This window comes from Gekko japonicus, unplaced genomic scaffold, assembly GCF_001447785.1.
Source record: "Gekko japonicus isolate JY-2015 unplaced genomic scaffold, Gekko_japonicus_V1.1 scaffold288, whole genome shotgun sequence".
Taxonomy (NCBI): Eukaryota; Metazoa; Chordata; class Lepidosauria; order Squamata; family Gekkonidae; genus Gekko; species Gekko japonicus.
The window spans coordinates 216,005-242,057 of record NW_015173682.1 but is presented as its reverse complement, the minus strand read 5'-3'; the positions used below and the strand labels follow the sequence as shown (position 1 = coordinate 242,057).

The 26,053-nt window shown below is 44.1% G+C and overlaps 1 protein-coding gene across 1 annotated transcript in view; it reads right to left on the bottom strand.

Annotated features, from left to right (window-relative positions):
* Window positions 1-26,053, bottom strand: part of LOC107120373 (attractin-like protein 1) — a 910,146-nt gene that overhangs the window by 689,554 nt on the left and 194,539 nt on the right. The window contains 2 exon segments of the mRNA XM_015423059.1: window positions 25,287-25,468; window positions 26,035-26,053. The exon segment at window positions 26,035-26,053 is cut by the window's right edge and continues 24 nt beyond it. Of these exon segments, the coding sequence (XP_015278545.1) occupies window positions 25,287-25,468; window positions 26,035-26,053 (201 nt within the window).

Below are 26,053 nucleotides of genomic sequence, written 5' to 3'. Positions count from 1 at the left end.
GGATCTTTCCACTTGCAATTGTAATAATAGTTGTTTTTCAGAAGCTCTTTCTCTCTCAGCAATGTCCATTCTTTGATTCATCTCCTTGGTTAAACCTGTATAAGCTTTTTGACCGTCTTTTTCGATTTATCTTTTTGTTGAGATTCGTCAGTTGATCCAGCAGGGGGCGCAAGGCTTCAGAAATCGTACCAGCTAAATTGATGGTAGTTTCCGGTCTTGTGACCGGTGATGCTGTGCTAGTGCTTCCTGGGGTGCCTCTGCCTCTGGACGCCATTTTTCTCCCATGTTGCAACATTGTTTACATTAAGGTAAAAGTTCTTAAAAGTTCTACGATTTTCCTATAGACTGAATAACGAGCCCTGCTGCGATCCACTTTGTTTGGGTGAGTTTCTAACAGCTTGTTGATGGCTTGCTTCCCGTTTCGCTGCTTTTTGCGCTATAGGGTAGGGTTCTTCCTCCCAAGAGTTCCCCCCCTTTCTCTATCGGGCTTTGCCGTCTTACTGTTGGTTCTTCAAACTGCTTTACTTTTTTCTTTCTTTTGAAACTCATTAACTCATTGTTTTTGTCGCTGGATGTCATCCTGTAGGGAGAGTCCTTTGCTTAAGTCCTTGCGCGCTCTGGTCTGGTAACGTCTCTGGTCGCTATTGCTGGCCTCGGGGCAGCGGGACCTTAAGGAGCAAAAAAGAGCCTTGATCCTTCAGCCGCAGCTTCGGGAGCGGCCCCTCCAGTGCTCCAGGCAAGAAGCTCCCTCCAAGAGCTTTGTGGGGGGGGGTCAAAGACTTCCAAATCCCCTCCCTGCCGCCTCAATCCAAATCGCACCCATCAGAGCTTGATGGCGTGCGGTTGTTCGCAAGTTGCCAAAAACTGGAAGAACCAATTGCAGAGCTTTATGGATGACACTTCCATGTTAGATCCCTTCCAGTCCGTTTGCACACAGACCATGGATTGGGGCAGATCAGTGGTGCTGTTGCTGTTGAACCTGTTGGCAGCATTTGACATGGTCAACCATCAGTTACTGATCCACCGCCTCACTGACACTGGGATTAAGCGGCTTGCCTTGCGATGGCTCACCTCCTTCCTCCAAGATTGGGGACAAAGGGCAGCTCTTGGGGATCAGTTGTCCCGAAGGCATCCACTGATTTGCGGGGTGCCCCAAGGGGCAGTGCTTTCCCCAATGTTATTTAACATCTATATGTACCCCTTTGCCCAGATTGCCCAGAGGCATGGGCTGGGATGTTACCAATATGTGGATGACACCCAACTATATCTATTGTTGGGCAGCCAGTCTCACTCTAGACAGAAGATCTGGACCTGAAGTTACAAGCTGTGACTGGTTGGCTTAGACTGAGCGGATTGAAATTGAATCCAATGATCCTGTGCCTGAGTCGGAGTGGGCCAGGCTTAGGGATCCCACTACTGGCCTTCAATGGGGCACCACTGGTGCCAGCACCAAAGGTTAGGAGTCTGGGAGTGCTCCTGGATGCCTCCTTAACAATGGAGGCTCAGGTAGCAGCCACTGCTAAGGCAGCCTTTTACTATCTTCGGTTGATTAGGCAGCTGGTTTCCTTCCTCAAATGCAATGATGTGGCAACAGTGATCCACACAATGGTCACCTCAAGATTGGACTACTGTAATGTTCTCTACATGGGGCTGCCATTGTTGCAAATCCAGAAGCTGCAGCTGCTGCAAAATGCTGCAGCCAGGCTGCTGATGGGTCTCCCACTGCAGGAACATAACCAGCCTGTGCTGAAGGCATTGCACTGGCTGCCAATAGCATACCAAATTTGCTTCAAGGTGCTGGTTTTAGCCTTTAAAGCCCTATATGGTCTGGGGCCTACTTACCTGAGGGACCGCCTTTCCCCACATGTTCCCCAGAAAGCACTGCGGTCAGGGTCTCAAAACTGTTTGGCCCTTCCTGGACCCAAAGATGCCAGGCTGGCTCAACTAGGGCCAGGGCCTTCTCAGTAAGCAGCTCCATACTGGTGGAATGAGCTCCCAGAAGTCATCAGGGTCCTGCGGGACCTTTTACAGTTCCACAGGGCCTGTAAAATGGAGCTCTTCCACCAGGCCTTTGATTAGGAGCCGCTTCTAACAATCGAACTGTGGTAAAGCCCCCTATACTACCAACAGCAGCCTGCAACAGCCTGTATAAATAGTCTGATAAGCTGTCTACCGACTCTGGCTATACTCTTTTGTGACCGCTCCACCATAGCCTACTGGGATTTTTATGCAATATCATACCGCCTCTAGCACTTTATGATTATGTTACAGTATATGATCTTTTATGATGTTTATAATTTGTGTTTTAATGTATTTTAACCCTTAATGTAAGCCACCCTGAGCTGCCTTGCAGGGAGGGTGGGATGTAAATCAAAATAAATAAATAAATAAATAAATAAATAAATAAATGCTCTGTTGTACACCTCCAAGCCCTTTGGAAATCAGCATAGAGGTCAGGATCATAGTGAAGTTACTTTTTTCCCCTATAGATCAAATTAATTTTTAACTTATAATGCTGGAAATTGCTATATATGCAGCTAGTTTCTAAAATTATAAAAAGAAATATTATTAGAGAGAGGGAGAGAGTGAATATTTAATTGTTTTAGAAGATTTAACGCATTAGCTACCTGCATCCTTCGATTCAGAGCATATGACTAAATAATATTGTGCAACCTAACTAATATTTACCAGCACACATGAGATTAGACTAAAAACTAAAGTATTCTTTATTTGAACCAGTTTTAAATTCTCTGTTCCTCTTTACTGATGGAAAGTTCCTGGAATGTCTGTGATATAACTATTTTATTTATTTATTTATTTTTCACATTTGTATCCCGCCCTCCCCAATGGGCTCAGGGCGGCTAACAAGGGCAAGGTAATTAGCCGTGCCTTAATTAAAACATATAAAACATAATAAGAACATCCAACACTTAAAAACAACGGTGCTCAATCAATTACAGATATCATAAATCCAAGATGGAATCAACACAGTTCCAGGTGGTACTCCCATGATACCTGTGCCCAATGGCAACGGCTTATCGAATCTTCTTTACATTTTCCAGGTCCCCAGGTCCGGGCAGAGAATCTCCCAGTTTGGGGGTGTCTGTCGACCACCAGCCAGTTGGCCGGCAGGGGAAACCCCACCCACAAACTATGATGTCGCCGATGCGATGACAGCACCTAGTAGTGACATCATAATATCGGGGACGCCGTATGGCAATGCTCTAGTTTTGGGGCAAAACTCTATTGTTTGACCCTGATTTTATCACACACAAAAACAAGAGCGTAACCCCCGACGTCACTGATGTGATGATGACAGCACTTTGGGAATGTTCCCACCCACTCCCAGAAAACCTCCCAGATCCCCCTGCCCACAAGATGAGGGGACCTGGCAACCCTAGATATAACCTATTTATTTTAACACAGCAAATAAACAGTGGAAGGATAAAGAGCCCTATACAAATAAGCAAGGGAGTTGTCCATGAGAGAGGAATAGACCAATTCCTACCAGCCCTTGCTCCTCTAATTAAGCATGGCCAAAACAGAGATGGGTATGTCGAACACCAGAGGCCACAGATTAAACCCCCCCCCCAATATGGGAAGTAGTGCTAAGTGAAAGTGGGCAAGACGCATAAATGAAGTGAGCTATGGGAACAGAATTGATAACACAGGCAAGTAGGGCCTAAATACCAAACATGTCGCTTGTTGGCTCTGGTGGCCAAATTCTCTGCTACAGCCTCCTTTATAAGAGCACATTCAGAGAACAAAGAGAAAATGAACAAGTCCCTAACAAATTCACCCTGAAGGATAACTTCTCCCTGTACATATCTGAGTGACAACTCTGGTCATCCCAGCATTTTTCTTGGTGTCCTCTCCCATGCTAATGTGCAACTGGGCTAAACACTGGCTTTTTCATCCTCTTCTTTGGAACAGTTTCCCAGAAGAGGCAAGAAAAGCTCCCATCTTGGTGTCCTTCCAGAGTGGCTGCAAATCCAAATTATTTAGCAGGACACTTGGGGGCAGACTGAGCAGTGTTTCTTGGCATTTGGCACATGGAATGTATTAGTTGCCCTAGTTTTTTTAATCTTTAAAAACATGTTTAATTTCAAAATTTATACCCTGCCTTTCTGGCCTAATCTGAACCAAAGCAGCTAACAAATTTTTAAAAATACATGCTAAACACATCTTTAAAAACATTTAAACCAAACAAAAACACATCATTAAAACTTTGGGAGGTGGTGGGCTCTCCTATGGAGGTTTTAAAGCAGAGGCTAGATGGCCATTTGACAGTAATGCTGATTCTATGACTCACTGTGAATTTAGGCAGATTGTGAGGGAGGGCAGGAAGGGATGAACCAGTGTTCAGCTCTAATGGCCCTTTTATTTATTTATTTAGGTCTATATCCCGCCCTCCCCACCAAGGAGTATGCCTAGAGTAATGCCAATCGTCATTTTGGGGTCAGGGAGAAATCTTCTTCCAGGCCAGATTGGCCCAGAGCTCCTGGAGTTATTTGCCTTCCTCTGGGTATAGACCAAAAAACTATGTAACAATAAATGTAATAAAACAAAATATAACATCGAATTCGTATTTAGAAGAAATGCAACATGCCGTTTTTATAATCCACACCATGAAACATTGTACAAAATGCACTGCCAACTCAGAATAAATATGACACAAATGTGCTTGAATAACAAAAGTCAAAATAAGCAAGGAATTTCAAAGGAGGATTCTCCCAACAACAAAGTCTTCTTAAGCAGGTTCCCAAAATACTTCACACGTTTGCCGGCTTCCTGGTCGTGTATCGCCTGATGCTTTGTCAAAAGAAGAACCTGAAACAAGTGCTAGAGTCTCTCAAATGCTCGCTGTCTGTAATCTTACGAATTTACCAGGGAACGCCATCTCCCATAACCATTCAATGAATCAAAAACCCCTGATTTCGTAGCTATGAATTTCCTGCACTGTGCAGGAGGTTGGACCAGATGACCCTTGGGGTCTCTTCCAGCTCTATGTTTCTTTGTAGCAGTAAGGGAGTAGGCAGTCCTTCAGGCATGCTGTTCCCAAGGCACTTAGCGCTTTAAAGGACAACACCAACACTGTGAATTGTATTGGGAGCCAGTGTAGACAGGCCAAGATTGGAGAGATATGGTCTCTACAACCCACTCCAGTCAGCATCCTGGCTGCAGCATTCTGTACCAATTGAAGTTTCCAAACACCTTTAGAGGGCAGCCCCACACAAGACTGCATTGCAATAATCTAATCTAGATGTAACCAGGACATGCACCACAGTGGCCAAATCTTTTCTGCCCAGGAAAGGCTGTAGCTGGTTAGCCAGTTATTATATAGTTCTGTTATTTGACTAGTTTGAGATGCTGTTACCCACCTTGAGTCCCAGCTGGATTGAGAGAAATGCAGGTTTAGAAATACTTTAAATTAAATAAACAAATCCCCTAATGAAGAACTTAGGAAGAAAGAATATCAATAAAACTTACATTCAGAGAAACTTGGGAGAAGGGGGCTGATTTTTTTGAAAGGAAAAGAGGAAATACTCATACATTGACTGACCTATCTCTTGTGAGCAACCACTTTTGGTTACCGTGCATTCAGTTATACACTTTTGAATGTGATCATTATCATACACCCCTTGTCTCTCCACAGGCAGCCATGCAAATCTCGCAAATTTAAGGGCAGTTCCTCTGGTGCCATGCTGAGAGAAAGAGAGCCTATAACAGCAGTACTAGGTAGATAAGCAGCTGTTCTGAGTTGATACTGCTTCAATCAACAATGTTCAGTAAAGTATAGATCGCCTGGACTGAAGCAGCTGTTTCTCTTTTCTTACAGTGGTTTTAAATTCAGGGATTTCCCAGTCATCCACCCTTCCATCCTTAAATCTCAGTAGGATGTCTGAGAATGCTGTTGAAGGGGGCAGTATGGACAAAATGAAAGGCAGTTTGTGGTATGAGCATTTAGTAAGATGCCCTTCCTGAGATTATTGGTCCATCCTAGTTGATATCTGGTTAGCTGAAGCTTTAATACATGCCAGGATGATGTTTTATTCCCGAACTCTACCCAGCAACCTTGCTTTATCACTGAGCTACAGCTCCTCCCATAACTTTTGCTGTATTGGGCAACAATGACCAATGTTTGAAAAGCCTCTGTGAGCCCAGCCAGAGATGATGGAGTGTCAAATGCCTAGGCCTCTTTAACTGTTTAGAGAGATGACAGTCATTTCAGCTCTTTGAAAGAATCTTGGAAGTCAGATGGTCATTCTGAATGTGTTATCTGCATCTGGGGTCAGTGTATAGGATGATGGGTTAAATGGTATCAGCCTGACTTCCATGCATAACTACTTAAAAATAGTGTGTGGGTAATATTATGATGAATGGGTAGTTGCAAAGTACTCTATGGAAATACCTGTGACTGTAGTTATGTTTCTTTTAACGCTAATTGTGTGTTGTTATTGTGGATGACACTGAAGGTCACTTAATCTTGCTTTAGAAGATGAACAGACATTCTTTTAATTATATTTGTGTGTGTGCGTGTGAGTGCATTTGTGGGTGTTTTGTGTGCCTGCCTGGAAGTCATGGTGACATCTGGCGACCCCTAATGGAGACTTTGACATTTTTCAGATATGTAGTTTGAGTAGCCTGAGGAGGGAAAAGCAGAAACTTGCAGCTTCCCTGGCAGACTGTTGTGCCTTTAAATAATTCAGAGTTAAGAAAAAGAACCATTATTATTATTGATTTCAGGGAAGGTTTGTTTCCTTTTACCTGGTTTGTTGATATGCCACCATGACCTTGTTTTAAATATGTTAACATATAAAACACTTAATTAAAAAAAAAAGGCGAATGACACACAACCTGAATTTCTTATTCAAAATTAAAAGGTTCCAGTGGGCATGAAGTTATATGCACTCAGATAGGAATGTGGCTTTTTTGCTGTCATAGGCCTGGGACTGAGAGTGCTGGCTGAGTTCCATGTATTACTGGAAGGCATCAGATAAGGACTTTATTGAGACTGGATGCTTTTGCAAGAGTCCTGCTCCACACTTTGAAAGGTCTGTAGCAGAGAGGGAAAGAAGATCTTCTCAGGGACACATGACAACTGCCAGGAGTATGCAAGACTGTATCTTCCAACAGACTAGTGGTATCCCAAATCAGTGAACTGGGTGTACAAGCCCATTGACTGGCTAGAAACATTAATCACTTGCTGTTTAGAAAAACAGATCAGGCAATGTAAAGCCTCTTCCAGGTACCCTCACAGGACAACTGTCTCCTGCACATTGAGTGGCTAACTGGATACAATCCATCCTCTTTAGCACCTACAGGTCTAAGCAAAGTATTAGCAGAGATACCCTGTTATAGGTGCTCTCTCCCAAAGGTCAGTAGTCATGACACACACCACCCAGTTGCCTTAGCACAGTATTCAGGTCTGAAAACATGTTCATGGCAGGTAACATAAGAACATAAGAGACGCCAATGTCCTTATGACACACTTCCGGTGATGTCAGGGGGTGTGGCATATGCTAATATTTGGTGGTGGGCCCCCTGGGAAAAACATGGGCCCCCTGAGCAAAAGGTTGTTAGCTACGGGCCTGCTGGGAATGCTATTGAAGGGGGCAGTATGGACAAAATGAAAGGCAGTTTGTGGTATGAGCATTTAGTAAGATGCCCTTCCTGAGATGGTCCATCCTAGTTTATATCTGATTAGCTGAACCTTTAATACATGCCAGGATGATGTTTTATTCCCAAACTCTACCCAGCAGCCAAGCCCAAGGCCACCTGCTAGCAAAATTTTTGCTTTATCACTGAGCTACAGCTCCTCCCATAACTTTTGCTGTATTGGGCAACAATGACCAATGTTTGAAAAGCCTCTGTGAGCCCAGCCAGAGATGATGGAGTGTCAAAAGCCTAGGTCTCTTTAACTGTTTAGAGAGATGACGTCATTTCAGCTCTTTGAAAGAATCTTGGAAGTCAGATGGTCATTCTGAATGTGTTATCTGCATCTGGGGTCAGTGTATAGGATGATGGGTTAAATGGTATCAGCCTGACTTCCATGCATAACTACTTAAAAAATAGTGTGTGGGTAATATTATGATGAATGGGTAGTTGCAAAGTACTCTATGGAAATACCTGTGACTGTAGTTATGTTTCTTTTAATGCTAATTGTGTGTTGTTATTGTGGCTGAGTATGTAGAAGACACTGAAGGTCACTTAATCTTGCTTTAGAAGATGAACAGTCATTCTTTTAATTATATCTGTGTGTATGCGTGTGAGTGCATTTGTGGGTGTTTTGTGTGCCTGCTGGAAGTCATGGTGACATGTGGCGACCCCTACTGGAGACTTGGACATTTTTCAGATATGAGGTTTGAGTAGCCTGCCACTGCGTCCTGCCTCTGGTATTCCTTGGATGTCTCCCATCCAAGTACTTGCCAGAGTCTACCCTGCTTAGCATCTGAGATCTGATGAGATCAGGCTTGCCTGGGCTATCCAGTTCAGGGCATGAGCAAAGGTATTCTTGTTAAGCCAGGCATTTGCTACAGTAAGTGCCTAGCTGTGTTGTTTTGTGTATTTGTCAAAGAATCCTGATTAATATTAGTTTGTAGCTGCTATTGTTTTCATTTTAATTCTTATTTTAAGCATTTATGATGTTTGAATTATAATTAAGTGCCTTGAGTACTTCTACAGCTTTACATTTTAAATAAATATTGAGTTTTGCCCAATGTGTTCCATCCCATATTTCTGGAAACCTGTATGCTGCAGCACGACTTAAACTTGTAACAGGTTTAAGCATTCCTTTTCCTTTATGAGAAGAGATAAAAGGGTAAGCAATGACAGTTGTCTTTACTTTTTGGCAATGGGAGAGGAAATTCATAAATAGGAAGGTGTAACAAAAGCTTCCTTGGGTTTGGAAAGGTGGAAGCCTTTGTGGGTCTTTGAAAACATCTAGTAAATTGGGCATTCATTTTTACTCTAGTGTGGGAATCATAGTAGAAATAAGCCAGATGGGTAGGCCTTTGATTATTATAAAAACTGTAAAATTCTACTCAATTGCCAATCATTCTACGCTACCAAAAAGAGGAAGACATATTATAGTTATTCATAATGAAAGCATTCTGAGACTTTTTCTACTAACTAAGAAAAACTTACAAATATAACTCTGTATGTTTATTTCCCAGTCATTTGTAATAGCTTGAAAAGGCTTTTATTTTACACATATAATTCAGTTTTAAAAGTAAAAAGGATTTTAAAAGTCAAATTTAGACACAGATATTTTAGGTTAGCAGACATTTTTGTCTTTACAGCTGCTCTCCCTACATTTGTGAACTCTACTAAACGATCTGTAGCAAAGAGAAGTCATCTAAAATGAAATCGTATGCTTTAAATCATCATGATTGGAACCTGAAAGAACAGGCTTATAAAGGAAAATCAAGGAAAATCTCAGCAAGCTTCCGTGGCAACTGATAGCACATTCAGAGTGACTTATTCAGAATAAATGGAATGGGACAGACAGATAGGAATGAAAGAGAAATTACTTTTGGGAGGGGGAACCAAAAGTAAGATAGAGCATAAATCACTGCAACGTTTTATTAGAAGTTTTTGATAAGTAAACGATCACTTAACCCAAGTTATCACCTTAAAGTGCACGCATTCGTCTACCTTTATTGTATTCCACATGTGGGTTATCTCAAATTTATAGACCTGTAGTGTTGCAGGCCATAATTCATGTGAATAAAGATATGCTTGTACGATGTCACCTTGTAGAAGTTTGCAGCTTTAAAACAAAATCTAGAAACTGAAACAGCCATTTCCCATCTTTACTACAAGCAATCAGCAGACTGTCAGAATGACAGGCTGTCATAAACTGTAATATCAGATTTGAGGAGGTTCTTTGCACCACACACAAAAAAATTTCCTTTATAAAAACTCATCCCTGCTACAGGGAACAAGACTTTGTACGCAGTGAAAATAATGCCCCTTTCCAGCAGCTGACCTGCTCTAAAGGTCCTTAACCTAAATAATCTACAGGTTTTTGTAAGGCAGGTTTACTCAAAACTGTTCAGCATTACCTTGCTCAACACTCACAATCAGACTGTGGGCTGACCAAAGATATGTTTGGAGTGCACAGAGTAACCTGAACAGCTGCCAAACAAGTTTTCAGCTGCCTAGTGATGAGCAGCTCTCACAGCTATTGGGAGGGGGGGGATCAGCCAGTTCTGATCTACCACCTATCCCAAGAAAATAGCTACACAGTGAAGTTACAAAAGGAAGGGGAGAAAGATCTTGTTCCCAAGGCTGCCAAGAGGGGTGAGAGGGGGAACAAAATTTGGGAGGCCCAAGTCAGCTGGAGGGCCCCTAAAACCAGCATCATGCCGTATTTATGGAGTACATTTTTAAATCCTAATGCAGTTCTGACTGCAGCCACTAGGGGCACAGGGAAGGCAGAACCCAGTAAAGAAGGGGTGTCAAACTCATTTATTATGAGGGCCAGATCTGACATAAATGAGACCTTGTTGGGCCGGGCCATGTGTGTCATAAAATGTAATGCCAGGTAGTGGAGATATAAACTTTATAAAGAACACAAACACAAAGGGGTTTTTTTTTTACTTAAAATAAAAACATGCTTAAAACATTAGCACTCTTGCAATATTTTGTTAGTGTCTGATAACTGACACCTCTTGCTCTGAATTATTGCATCAAAATGTCTGTGCTGTTGCAATCTTGAGTATGCTGTTCAGGTGTGTATCTGTAAGCTGCAAACCTACGATGATGCAGTAGTAGCAGAACTGGAAGAAGAAGCAGAAGACAGCCAGTTCCACTGCGGGCCTGATAGGAGCCCTCCAGGGGCCTGATCCGGCCCCTGGGCCACATGTTTGACACCCCTGCAGTAAAGTATCTGACTCTGCTTGCCTTGGCCTTTCTGCAGAGTTAACTACAAGACTAAGAGAAACCATTTGCTGATCAGATCCTGCTTAATCCATCAACCAAGGCAGCACTAGAGCAAGGCAAGACCAGCCAGGACAAGCTACAGTCATTGCCAGGATGCAACCTCCCAACAAGATCATTATCTATGATTGCCCTCTTCCTTTAGTTCTACCCAGCTCCTGCGCAGCCAAATTGCAAAATTTTGTTAGTGTGTGGCAGGAAAAAACAACTGCTGCTGTCTTTTCCTATATTTCGCTAACACCTTTCCACACGTTTCTCCTCTTTTGTTATGATCTGGCATTAATCTATCCCCATTTCTAATCTTATCCCCAACCCCATCCCCTATTTTTCAGTCTCAACTCCTTCTCATCCATCCTGATTGGCAACTTAGCATGTATTTAATAGTACTACATGTATAATAATAAATGTTAGAGGAATAGGAACCAGAACTTATTTCTTTATACATTTACTTTATTTATATCCTGCTTTTCTCCTCAAGGAGGATCCAGAGTGGCTTACATTGTTATCCCCTCTTCTATGTTATTCTCATAACAACCCTGTAACGTAGATTAGGCTGAAAGTATGTGATGGGCCCAAGGTCATCCAGAAGGCTTTCATGGCAGAGTGGGGATTCAAAGCCATGTTTCCCAGATCCTAGCAGACACTTTAACCACTAGACAAACTTAGTTTCCATTGCAAATAGCAAGGGGGGTGGGTCCTAGAGTTAGCTTGAGCAAAGATATTCTGATTCTTTTCATTTTTTGGCCCTGGAACTCCTGCAAACATCCTGAATCTGGTGGCCAATTTAGAGATTCCTAGTTTTATATGCTTATGTTATGTCTGCCACAAGTAGACACACAAATTCAGATCCTTTTATTGTTATAGAAGTGTGGTTGGTGACAGTCAACCAAGTGATTTGTTTTGTTATTATATTTAGTTTGGATCAGCATCATAAAGGGAGCCCAGATGGCATCTTTGTCCGGGAGACCATAGTGGCTCTTGGCAGCCCTGCTTGTTCCTCCCCCCAAGCTGGGTGAGGGCAGAGGCAATCTTGTTAACCCATGCATTGCAAAAATGTAGAGGGGAAAGAGCTTGTCCTCCCACCGAAAAAAACTGGGCAGGGATCAAAGTAATGCTTCTGAGCTCTCCAGAGCAAAAGGAAAAGAATGCCTTTCTCTCCTTTTCTCTGTAGTCAAAGCCAACACACACACACACACACCCAATTGCTGCATTTTAGTGAGTCTGGGAAGCAGCAGTTTCTAATATGGGAGATCAGAACCTGACTTCCAGCTGATCAGCCAGATGGTGCTCCTGATCCTCACCCCTCCAAAAAACCTCTGTTGAACCCAGAGCAAAATTTCCCAAGCAGAAGACCAAACACAAACTCCCAGCTGATCCCTCATCAGCTGGGAGTCAGGTTCTGATGGCAGTAAGTAACCTTTTCCTGCAAAAATATGAACAGGTTGCAAACAGCCAAACAACTGATAGATTAATTCTGGCTAATTACCACTGGTGAAGAGAAAGTGAGCTAAACTGGCAGGTGTCCAGGCACACCTAGTTATCAATGAACAAGTCTGCTCTGTTAGGAAATAATTTGCCCTTAAACATTACTAAAAACAAAGCAAAAATAAAACAAAAACACCAAGGCTGCAATAATAATCAGAAATAGGGAAAAAATGGTGCAGTAGGAAATCAATAATTGATTTAATTTGACAAAGAAACAGGCAGAATGTATTCTGAAACTGAAAGAAGCTTTGGTTCCTTATCAGTTAAAGGAAAGTTTAGACTTACTACCACTTACCTGAAATAAAAAAACGGAGTCTGGCTCACATTCTTTCCTTTGAAGCTCAACTGCTGTGGGAAATTCTGACAACACTATTTTACAGTTGAGCTATATTATACTTCTTAACCTATGTGTACCTGTAAGACTAGTCTGTACTTTCTGTTCAAGAACATTTAGAATTCTAATAATGCACATTTTATAATATGTTTTCTCAAAATGGACCTATGAGGAAACTGACACTGATTTATTCAATATGCACCAGCTTCTGGCTACTGGGACATCAACTTAACAGCTATAATTCTCGCATGCTCAGTTACCACTGGGTTTTTTTTTTTTAATTAAAAATGTTTTTAAATATATGTGTTTTAAATGATACACATGGCTATCATTCTTGAGACTTGAAAATATTTGTATATTTTTACAGGTCAACTGATGAAGTACAGGTAAAATGCAAGCTGAATAAATTATATTTTTCCCACTGCGCCTATTATTAATTACTTTTTCTTGTTCTCTGATAAGGAACTTAAAGATCACAGGTTGCCAAGCTTCAGCCACATATAGCCACAGAGAAATTCCCACCTGCAATATTAACCACAAGATACTAAAAAACAGGAAAGATGGATTCAGGTGGGTAGCCATGTTGGTCTGAAGCCAGAAAACAAAGTTCAAGTCCAGTGGCACCTTTAACACCAACAAAGTTTTATTCGAGGTACCTATATGTATGGACTGGCAGCTTCTGTTTCAACATATCTGAAGAAGTGTGCATGCACATGAAAGCGTATACCTTGAATAAAACTTTGTTGGTCTTAAGGGCACCATTGGACTCGAACTCATTAGACGGGAAAGATGTTTATGTTTAAAATGGTATGTTTAAGACAACAAGACAAAATAATAAGACTATATAATTATATAAAATTATTTGTCCATAACATTTCTGTATGATTTGTCTTATTTTTATTTAATGGAGTTATCCTGGGCTTGCCTTTATTTTATTAATACTGACTTTGTTCTGGAGTTAGCTCAGTGTATCTGAAGAAACTGCCTAGTATACCAATTTTATTTATAAACACTGACAGATTACCTTATTTTATAAGAGAAAGAAATATATACACCCGCATAAGACTTAACTAAAATACAGACAGGGCTCATTTCATAGAAAAAGAGGTGGAGCTAATTTGCATAGCTCATTTGCGTATGCCACACACCCTGACAAAGGGCAGGCATGCAAGCATGCCTGGGTTCCCTGCCTGATCTTCTCAAGATTGGGCAGGGAACCCAGGCATGTCTAAAATGCTTTTCTTTCCCTTCCCCCACTAAGTGGGGACATGGTAGAGGTTTATAAAATTATGCATGGGGTGGAAAAAGTTGACAACGAGAAATCTCGCTCTCCCAAAATATTAGAATCAAGGACATCAAATAAAGCTAGGGCAGTAGCTTCAGGATGGACAAAAGGAAACACTTCTTTACACAGAGACTGATTAAAATGTGGAATCTGCTGCCAGAGGATGTAAACCACAGGAATAAAAAGCTATAAAAGGGGATTAGATAGATTCATGGAGGATGTTTATCAATGGCTACCAGCCACATTCAGAAACACTAATCCTTTGAATCCCAGAGCCAGGAGGCAACATCAGGGGAAGGCCTTGGCCTTTAAGCCCTGTTGTTGGCCATTCAGAGGATCCAGTTGGCCACTCTGTGAGACAGGATGCTGGACAAGATGAACCATTCTTCTGATCCAGCAGGGTTCTTCTTTTGTTCTTATGGTGTGAATTGAATGTTTCTGAACTCTGACATATATATAAAAGAAAGTCCCCTCACTATAAATCAACGCCTAGGCCAAACCGCTGGACCTAGAGACACCAAATTCGGGGAGAGCATTCCTACCATGGCGTAGGTACTCGCTAAGAAGGGATTTTTAGACATTCAAACCCTAAGTGGGTCAAAAGGGGAAAATGTGCTCCCCCCATTGATTCCTATGCGGCTGCAAGGAAGCTGCCTCCCTGCACCCCCCACTCTCCGATTGGTCAGCTGCAGAGCTCAAAGTTCTGAGGTAAAAAACCCCAACAGTTACAGGGGACTGCAGAGAGCTAATGACAGTTGAGGAAATCAGGAGTTGCCAAGAACCACCTGTGAGGTGAAGTAAAGCTGCTGGCCCAGCCTCTCTGATGGCTTCCAACACACTCCCCCCCCATCTCCTACACATAACAAGTGGTTGTCTGTCAGGTGCAGCCCCACCTCCACAGTGGCTTCTAATACTCCTCTGGTCTCCCCCTCTTACACCGGACAGGCAGCTGCCTGTCAGGTGTAGGAGAGAAGGTGGGGTGGCTTCCAACACACTCCCCCCCATCTCCTACACATAACAAGTGGTTGTCTGTCAGGTGCAGCCCCACCTCCACAGTGGCTTCTAATACTCCTCTGGTCTCCCCCTCTTACACCGGACAGGCAGCTGCCTGTCAGGTGTAGGAGAGAAGGTGGGGTGGCTTCCAACACACTCCCCCCCATCTCCTACACATAACAAGTGGTTGTCTGTCAGGTGCAGCCCCACCTCCACAGTGGCTTCTAATACTCCTCTGGTCTCCCCCTCTTACACCGGACAGGCAGCTGCCTGTCAGGTGTAGGAGAGAAGGTGGGGTGGCTTCCAACACACTCCCCCCCATCTCCTACACATAACAAGTGGTTGTCTGTCAGGTGCAGCCCCACCTCCACAGTGGCTTCTAATACTCCTCTGGTCTCCCCCTCTTACACCGGACAGGCAGCTGCCTGTCAGGTGTAGGAGAGAAGGTGGGGTGGCTTCCAACACACTCCCCCCCATCTCCTACACATAACAAGTGGTTGTCTGTCAGGTGCAGCCCCACCTCCACAGTGGCTTCTAATACTCCTCTGGTCTCCCCCTCTTACACCGGACAGGCAGCTGCCTGTCAGGTGTAGGAGAGAAGGTGGGGTGGCTTCCAACACACTCCCCCCCATCTCCTACACATAACAAGTGGTTGTCTGTCAGGTGCAGCCCCACCTCCACAGTGGCTTCTAATACTCCTCTGGTCTCCCCCTCTTACACCGGACAGGCAGCTGCCTGTCAGGTGTAGGAGAGAAGGTGGGGTGGCTTCCAACACACTCCCCCCCATCTCCTACACATAACAAGTGGTTGTCTGTCAGGTGCAGCCCCACCTCCACAGTGGCTTCTAATACTCCTCTGGTCTCCCCCTCTTACACCGGACAGGCAGCTGCCTGTCAGGTGTAGGAGAGAAGGTGGGGTGGCTTCCAACACACTCCCCCCCATCTCCTACACATAACAAGTGGTTGTCTGTCAGGTGCAGCCCCACCTCCACAGTGGCTTCTAATACTCCTCTGGTCTCCCCCTCTTACACCGGACAGGCAGCTGCCTGTCAGGTGTAGGAGAGAAGGTGGGGTGGCTTCCAACACACTCCCCCCCATCTCCTACACATAACAAGTGGTTGTCTGTCAGGTGCAGCCCCACCTCCACAGTGGCTTCTAATACTCCTCTGGTCTCCCCCTCTTACACCGGACAGGCAGCTGCCTGTCAGGTGTAGGAGAGAAGGTGGGGTGGCTTCCAACACACTCCCCCCCATCTCCTACACATAACAAGTGGTTGTCTGTCAGGTGCAGCCCCACCTCCACAGTGGCTTCTAATACTCCTCTGGTCTCCCCCTCTTACACCGGACAGGCAGCTGCCTGTCAGGTGTAGGAGAGAAGGTGGGGTGGCTTCCAACACACTCCCCCCCATCTCCTACACATAACAAGTGGTTGTCTGTCAGGTGCAGCCCCACCTCCACAGTGGCTTCTAATACTCCTCTGGTCTCCCCCTCTTACACCGGACAGGCAGCTGCCTGTCAGGTGTAGGAGAGAAGGTGGGGTGGCTTCCAACACACTCCCCCCCATCTCCTACACATAACAAGTGGTTGTCTGTCAGGTGCAGCCCCACCTCCACAGTGGCTTCTAATACTCCTCTGGTCTCCCCCTCTTACACCGGACAGGCAGCTGCCTGTCAGGTGTAGGAGAGAAGGTGGGGTGGCTTCCAACACACTCCCCCCCATCTCCTACACATAACAAGTGGTTGTCTGTCAGGTGCAGCCCCACCTCCACAGTGGCTTCTAATACTCCTCTGGTCTCCCCCTCTTACACCGGACAGGCAGCTGCCTGTCAGGTGTAGGAGAGAAGGTGGGGTGGCTTCCAACACACTCCCCCCCATCTCCTACACATAACAAGTGGTTGTCTGTCAGGTGCAGCCCCACCTCCACAGTGGCTTCTAATACTCCTCTGGTCTCCCCCTCTTACACCGGACAGGCAGCTGCCTGTCAGGTGTAGGAGAGAAGGTGGGGTGGCTTCCAACACACTCCCCCCCATCTCCTACACATAACAAGTGGTTGTCTGTCAGGTGCAGCCCCACCTCCACAGTGGCTTCTAATACTCCTCTGGTCTCCCCCTCTTACACCGGACAGGCAGCTGCCTGTCAGGTGTAGGAGAGAAGGTGGGGTGGCTTCCAACACACTCCCCCCCATCTCCTACACATAACAAGTGGTTGTCTGTCAGGTGCAGCCCCACCTCCACAGTGGCTTCTAATACTCCTCTGGTCTCCCCCTCTTACACCGGACAGGCAGCTGCCTGTCAGGTGTAGGAGAGAAGGTGGGGTGGCTTCCAACACACTCCCCCCCATCTCCTACACATAACAAGTGGTTGTCTGTCAGGTGCAGCCCCACCTCCACAGTGGCTTCTAATACTCCTCTGGTCTCCCCCTCTTACACCGGACAGGCAGCTGCCTGTCAGGTGTAGGAGAGAAGGTGGGGTGGCTTCCAACACACTCCCCCCCATCTCCTACACATAACAAGTGGTTGTCTGTCAGGTGCAGCCCCACCTCCACAGTGGCTTCTAATACTCCTCTGGTCTCCCCCTCTTACACCGGACAGGCAGCTGCCTGTCAGGTGTAGGAGAGAAGGTGGGGTGGCTTCCAACACACTCCCCCCCATCTCCTACACATAACAAGTGGTTGTCTGTCAGGTGCAGCCCCACCTCCACAGTGGCTTCTAATACTCCTCTGGTCTCCCCCTCTTACACCGGACAGGCAGCTGCCTGTCAGGTGTAGGAGAGAAGGTGGGGTGGCTTCCAACACACTCCCCCCCATCTCCTACACATAACAAGTGGTTGTCTGTCAGGTGCAGCCCCACCTCCACAGTGGCTTCTAATACTCCTCTGGTCTCCTTTCTACATTCACCAATCAGGTAGTTCATGGGATGGACTTGTAAGTAGGTGGGATTACAGTTTGGCAAGGTGCCACCCACCTGGAGATTTAACTATAAAACGCAGAGACCATGCATTACGGTTTTTGCTAGTCACCCCCCCCTACCTGCTTTAACTCCCCTTCTGCCAAGCCTGCTAAAACCCTTTTGTCTTTAGTTGATCTCTTGGCATGCGCAGCCATTTGCTGGCTGGTTCTGGCAGTGTGCTTAGAAGCCCCCTCCCTAGATTTACTTTGAATCCCCAATTCTTATTGCAACAGACAAGACTTCTGGAAACAGGTGAGCATAAACCGAAATATACCTACCTACCTCCAAGTAATTGAGAAACTATCTTTATATTCTTTCTGTAACTCTTAAGGAATCTTGAGTGTATGTGAAAAGAGAGACTATTATTTTGTATGTGTGAACTCGAAATCCTTCAGTAAAAAGATTATTTTGTTTTGGAAAAACACCCGTGTGGTCTCCTTTACTGGAACTCTGTGGGTAGACACAACCTCGGTATAGCTGGTCAGCACTCACGTTAAAATTATAGTTAGCCATCTGCTGTAGATAAAGGATTTGGCATAACAGTTTAACACTAACAACCTACTATGAAGCAGTGTATAAAGACACCACGGGGATTCCCTTGCTCACAGTGGTGACATCTATTGTAGATAATGGTTGCCTGAAGAGGAACCTCACCAGTTAGGGTTGCCAAGTCCCCCCCCTGGCCACCAGCAGGGGATGGGGAGTAGTGCTGCAAGACAGCTCAGCATAAATGTTGACCTAATGTGTGGCAGCAGTGAATAAGGCAAACTTTATGTTAGGGATTATTAGGAAAGGGATTGAATATAAAATGGCCAATATTATAAAACCCCTGTATAGATCTATGACATGGCCTCATTTGGAATACTGTGTACAGTTCTGGTCACCATATCTTTAAAAAGACATCACAGAACTGGGAAAAGTACAGAAGAGAGCAACCAATATGATTAAGGGGTTGGAGTACCTTCCGTATGAGAAAAGGCTGAAGAGTCTGAGATTTTTCAGTTTAGAAAACAACAGATGACTAAGTGGGGACATGGTAGAGTTTTATAAAATTATGCATGGGGTGGGAAAAGTTGACAACGAGAAATTTTTCTCGCTCTCCCAAAATATTAGAATCAAGGACATCAAATAAAGCTAGGACAGTAGCTTCAGGATGGGCAGTAGCTTCAGGATGGACAAAGAAATACTTCTTTACACAGAGACTGATTAAAATGTGGAATCTGCTGGCAGAGGATGTAAACCACAGGAATAAACAGCTATAAAAGGGGATTAGATAGATTCATGGAGGATGTTTATTAATGGTTACTAGCCATGGTGACTGAGGGGAACCTCCACATTCAGAGGCACTAAATTGCTGAATCCTAGAGCTAGGAGGCAACATCAGGGAAAGGCTTCAGGCTCTATGCCCTGTTGTTGGCTGTCCAAAGTTACTGGTTGGCCACCATATTTCCCTCTAAACTGCACTAGGGGGTGCTGGCACACAAAATTTTAACAGGCAGCACAGGAAGTTCTGCTTCTGCTCATTCCCCTCCATTGGAAACAATGGAGGACGGGTGCACCATCTTCTGGGGTCCACAGAATTGGACCCCCTTGTCCAATCTTTTTGAAACTTGGGTGGGGTTTAAGGAAAGACACCAGCAGCTATGCTGCAAATTTGGTGTCTCTGTCTCAAAAAACACCCCCCCAAGAGCTCCAGATGCTCCCAGATCAATTCTCCATTAAAGTGTATGAGCCTTATTGATTATAATGGTCCCCATAGGCTACAATGGAGCCAGAAAAAAATGATTTTGCCCACCCCTATTATGCTTTTCAGTATGATTTGTAAGCTGCCTTGAGTCATAGGGTAAAGTGGGATATAAATATTTGAATAAATAAGTAGTTTGGGCAGGTTGACAACATTTAAGCAACTTCCTGTTTGTTAGGTTAGGCAACATTCTGACCGTGATTGTTCCTTCTCTGTTATACTTGACCTGTAATGCAGGTTGTCATATTTCACCAAAAAAAATTTAACAAGTAGATAGCAAGAGTCCTTCCCCCCCAAGTGCTAGTATATTTTCTAAGGCTCAGGTCTACCAATATAGTGGACTGGGGTGGGTAGACCTGTTCTCCGGAGGCCAGCTCTACCAATATAGTGGAAAGCGGTCTGTTTTCTCTTATAATGTTTAAATTATATTTAAAATATAGTTTAAATCTAATTTAAAAGAATTTAATTTAAAAGAGATTTTTTACAAGGTTATGCTCACAATTTTAATGCTACTAGCTTTTTTTCTTACAAGGTAGAATTTCTGCTCACAACACTGTGGAACTTAGGGACAGGATGCTAAAATGAATGGACCACTGGTCTGATCCAGCAGGGCTCCTCTTCTATTTTATGCCATCGGTGTACTATGTGCTGGTCAATTACCATGAATAAAACTTATATATACTATTCTTATCTGTATTAAGAAACTCCTGGTGATTTGGGGATGGACCCTGGGGAGAACAGGGACATCAGTGGGGTACAATGCCACAGTGTCCACCTTCCAAAGCATCCATTTTCCCCAGGGGAACTGATCTCTATAGTCTGGAGATGAGTTATAATTTGGGGGGATCCCGAGGTCCCACCTGGAGGCAGGCATCCCCATCACCAGCAGATACTTCCAAAATAAAAGGCTGGAATTCCGCATGCAGTTGTATGTATGGACATAAGTCCATTAAGTTTAAAGGGATTGACACTGAAACTTAGCAGAGTAAAATTTTCTAAATCTATTTAGTTCAATGGGCTTAGAAGGGTGTAAATCTACTTAGGCTTGTACTGTACAACACATGAAGAGTAATCTGTTGTGTATCTGTACCTCTACTTAATTGGTCTGGAATTTCACATCTGGTGGCAAAGCTGCTGCTTAAAACGTGACCTGCTGCACCTTTGAATCAACAGCATTTTTCCATCTGGCTGATCCACTCAGCTTCTAATTGGCCTGACATCGCCCACGCTGGCATAGCAGAGTCAGGCGTGACTGTGGCAGACTGCCCTCATTCCAGAAATCCACCAGTCACTATAAAGTCCCACTACCAGCCTGCAGCTGCACCGTTGGTGCATACCATAGTCACACGCAAAGGGTCACAGCCCTTCGCATGAGCCCTACAGAGCAGGCCTGAACTTATGTTAGTTATGTTGATCATCTGGTATCTTTAGCTGCTCTACAGACCTGTGGCCATGTTGACTAGTTGGTCCTTGGACATTGTATTTGTTTGCCTTGTTTTTTGGCAAACCTTTTTGTCCTCCTAGTTCTGACTAGAGTGAGACTGTTTTAATTTTGCAGCCTTTTCAAATGTTGTGGGTGCTTGTATATTGTCTGGGGTTTTTTTCTGCCAGCCAGGCCTATGGCCAACTGCCAGACATTTGTAATTAGTTAGCAGTACCGTATACTATTAATCAGTTAATTGGTGTTATTGTTATTATTAGCTACTTTGTCATTGATTTATCTTATTTATGTTGTGTAAGTGAATCTTCCTTTTTTTGCAAATTAGCTGTAGCGGGATTCTTTCTCTAATGACTTTTTGGCCTGGCAGTAGATTATCAAATCTATTGCACCCAGTCTGTTTTTTATTTTGGAACTGAGCTCAAGGTTTTAACATCATAGCCTCACTATACAATATCGCTAGGGGTTCATTCGGGAGTGGGAAGATAACAGCAGTGAGAGGAGTGTAGTTGTAAGAAGAACTCAGAGATATAGATATGCTCCGGTGTCCTTCTAATCTCTGTCCCATCCACAGGGATGACAGTGTGCTGGTGTCTGGAGTAACTTCCTCTTTATCCTTGACATTGTGTAACACCAGGCCAATACAAAATAAGATCAGTGCTTATTGGGATATTATCCTGGGTGGCAACTCTGACCTGGCCTACTTTACTGAGACCTGGGTGAGGGAGGGTGAGACAGTTTCTCTCTCTCAGCTGGCTCTGCCTGGTTTCTAAGTCCTACATCAACCTTGAACTGGAAGATGGGGAGGTAGAGTTGCAATTATTATCTGAGATAGTTTCTCCTTCCAGAAGATCCCCGCCCAAGATAACTGGCAATGAATGTGTGGGCCTTGTGTGGGGTGTCACGGGGAAGCTGGCTATCTTGCTGGTTTACCATCCACCCAGAACATCAGCGGATACCCTGCTGAAGCTGGCAGAGACAATGTCTGACTGGATATTGCATTTTTCCCATCTGGTAGATTTGGGGGGGGGGGTTCAATATCCATGCAGACACCATTCTCACCAGAGCCACTTTAGACTTTATGTCTGCCACGGCAACATTAGGCTTCTCCCAGGTTGTTTTGACTCTCACACATGAAGCAGGCCACATGCTGAATTTGATCTTCTGTTTGGGTATGGATCTGGATAATTCAGTTCATGTTGAGCCGGTGCCATGGTCAGATCATGTCCTTCTGAAGGTCAGTTTGAGTTTTGCTACCCCCTCTGACAGGACAGCAAGCAAATTTATGCTCACCCACAGAGACTCATGGTCATGGATCCTGTTGGATTCTTCTGTTTGGGTATGGATCTGGATAATTCAGTTCATGTTGAGCCGGTGCCATGGTCAGATCATGTCCTTCTGAAGGTCAGTTTGAGTTTTGCTACCCCCTCTGACAGGACAGCAAGCAAATTTATGCTCACCCACAGAGACTCATGGTCATGGATCCTGTTGGATTCCAGAATGCTATGTGGGATTTCTCCAGCATGGCTGGTAGTTCTGTGGATGAGCTCACTGAGGCTTGGAATGCCAAGCTCTGTCAGGCCTTCAATAGGATCCCCCCCAATGCCCTCTGTGCCCCCACTGTTCTCCTGCTTCTTGGTATTCCAGGGAGTTGAGAGAAATTAAGAAGGTGCTTAGACAGCTACAGAGATTTTGGCAACGTACTCATGACAAAGCTTTCAGAACACTTTATAGAGTCCATTTGAAGGCCTCTGAGGTGGTGGTGAAGGCAGCAAAAAAGACTTATTTTTCTGCCCCCATTGCATCTGCGAGTTCGCATCCAGCACAATTATTTAGGGTGGTTCAGAACTTGACCTCCCTGAATGTAAGGTCCCAAAATATTAGAAATTCCATTTTTAGCTGTGACAATTTCACAACTTCCTAGGAAGATAAATCTTGATGCTCCGCCATGACCTTGCCACCAGCTTTGTTCCCAAAAGTATGCTGGAAGCTCCATGTTTACATCAAGGTCCTTTTTTGGACCACTTCAACCAGCTCTCGGCTGCTGACATTGACACAATCCTGTTAGCTGCAAAGCTGACAACTTGTACATTGGATCCCTGCCCCTCATGGATGGTTAAATCCTGCTGTGAAGTGGTTGGAGGCCCCCTGAAAGAGATTATGAATCTTTGTTTCTCCCAGTGTTGCTTCCATGGGTCCCTAAAGGAGGCCGTAATTAGACCCCTTCTCAAGAAACCATCCTTGGATCCTGAGGACCTAGCCAATTACCTCCCGATATCATGAAATCTTTCTTATCTCAGGAAAATGACTGAGAGGGCAGTAGCAGAACAGCTTCAGGGGTTCCTGGATGACATATCAGCACTCGACCCCTTCCAGTCTGGCTTCAGGCCTGGGTTTGGAACTGAGACAGCTCTAGTAGCCTTGGTGGACAACCTCCACCATCAATTGGATAAGGGTGGGTCTGCACTGCGGATTTTACTGGACTTGTCAGTAGCATTTGACACAGTTGATCATTTGATCCTTGTAACTGCCTAGCCTGGTGACTGCGCCTAGGGATTCATGGGACCACCTTAGCATAGTTCCTTTCATTCCTACAGGGATGCCATTGGAGGATAGTGGTTGAGGGTGATTATTCCGCCAAGCATTCTCTTGAGTGTGGGGTTCCACAAGGCATGATTCTCTCCCCAATGTTATTTAAGATATATGTGTTTGTGTGCCTTCTACTGGAGTTCATTAGGAGGTTTGGAGTTGGATGCCACCAATATGCAGATGACACCCAGCTCTTCCTCCTGCTGGATAAGCAGCTAGATTCTGCACTGGGAGATCTGGCTTGTTGCCTTGAGGCTGTGGTTTGTTGACTGAAGAAGAGCTACTTGAAGTTAAATCCATCTAAGACAGAGATCATCTGGCTGGGGAGGTCTAGACTGCTGGGGGGCCTTCAGCTCCCAACACCTGATGGAGTCCAACTTTCATTAGTGGAATCCGTTAAGAGTCTGGAGGTCTGGCTTGACTCCTCCTTGCACCTAGACAAGCAGGTGTCAGCACTGGCAAGGACAGCATTTTTCTATTTGTGTCAAGTCCACCAACTGTCTCCATATCTGTACCATTCTGACTCAGTCACAGTGATTCATGCCACAGTCACCTCCCGCCTAGACTACTGTAGTGTGCTCTATCTAGGGCTGCCCCAGAAGGCACTCTGGAAATTACAGGCAGTCAAGAATGCAGCGGCAAGATTGCTGACAGGTTCTCCTTGTAGAGATCACATCTAGCCTGTCTTGAAACAGCTGCACTGGCTGCTGATTGAGTCCTGGATCAAATTCAAGCTACTGGTGATTACCTTAAAAGCCCTAAATGACCTGGGACCTTCATACCTGGTGGACCGCCTCTTCCAACATGTCCCTGCCACCCACAATTGTGGTGTTCTTGTGGTGCCTGGCCCCCAGGATGTTTGCCTGGCATCTACAAGGATGAGGGCCTTCTTTGTGGTGGCCCCATCCTGGTGAAACCAGCTGTCAGATGGTGCAGCAGATGGTTCAACAAAGCAGAGCTCTTCCATTTAGCTTTTCATTAGTTGAGTCGGTTTATATGAGCTGCCTTTTAGTTTTATTTGTATTATGTTTTTAATCAATGTCTGTTAATATTTTAGCTGTTATTAGCTGCCTCAAGACCACTTGACAGCAAGAGGTGGATGATGATGATGATGATGATGATGATGATGATGATGATGATGATGATGATGATGATGATGAATAGCATCCTCTAGGTGATTATGCCAGAAGATATGAGAACAGTAAACAGTTTTTTACAACATTTTTAAAGTGCAATAAGTATGATTAGCCAAAGGTTAAAAAACTGTATCCTTCTGTTCTGTTAAATACATTATTATAAAGAAAAAGAAAGTTGCACTGGAATATTTAAATCTCACAAAAATTGCTCTCTTTTAAAATAGCACCTAGTATTTTTGCAGTGTCAAAATCAAGCTCAAGTTGAAAAAGAAGTCCTCCCACTATAACGTGTTCCGTGAATGCATAACTGCAAACAGTATGACAAAAATAAAATAATGTGCCATTAATTTTTAAAGATTTCTATGTGCACTTCTAGATTAGTTATATACTTTACCTGGAGAGTATATTTCTGCATTTCATCCAAAACAAACTCTACTTCTTTCGAGGTTGTTAATGATGCAAGAATCCCATTTAAGCCATAGCAGTAAAGTCTTGCATTGTCATAGTTTTCACGACTAGAGTTTACACGGAGGCAGGCATCTCCAACATGATTCCATCCTTCTCCACACAGATGAGCTATAAAGAGTTACACAGCTTAGACGTAGTTGTGAAAGGGGGGAAATCACATTTAGAGCTACGCTTTACCATTTGTAGAACACAGTTCAATTAAGCAGACATATAATATTTTCTAATGGTCTTATCATAAAAGAGGTCACAACACTAATGTATAATGTGCTAAAATTACAGTTAGAGAAAAACTACAATGTAAGTAGGAGCACAAGGAGTTAATGATTTAATGTCATGTAATCTTGGGGAAATAATAGGATTTGTGATTTATATATGCTTTTGTGTATTACCATGGTTTACACCAACAGATTAACATTTAGGTGACATGTTGATGGGTGCCTTTGGAAACCATACGGAAATTAAATGTTATCTAGAAGATTACAATTACATTTGAATTGAAGCCAAATGTGGAAATTTTTGGCTTTGTCATTTTTGTACTGAGTACACTGAATACTCAGAGCCACGATTGTTTTCATTGAATTTCATAGAGTTCTTTGTTCCTAATACAGATCTGAACCATGTTCAGTGCTAAACATTAAATAATGTTAATTTTAAACACTTTCCCCTCTTTTTACCTGGCAAAGCTTGGCATTC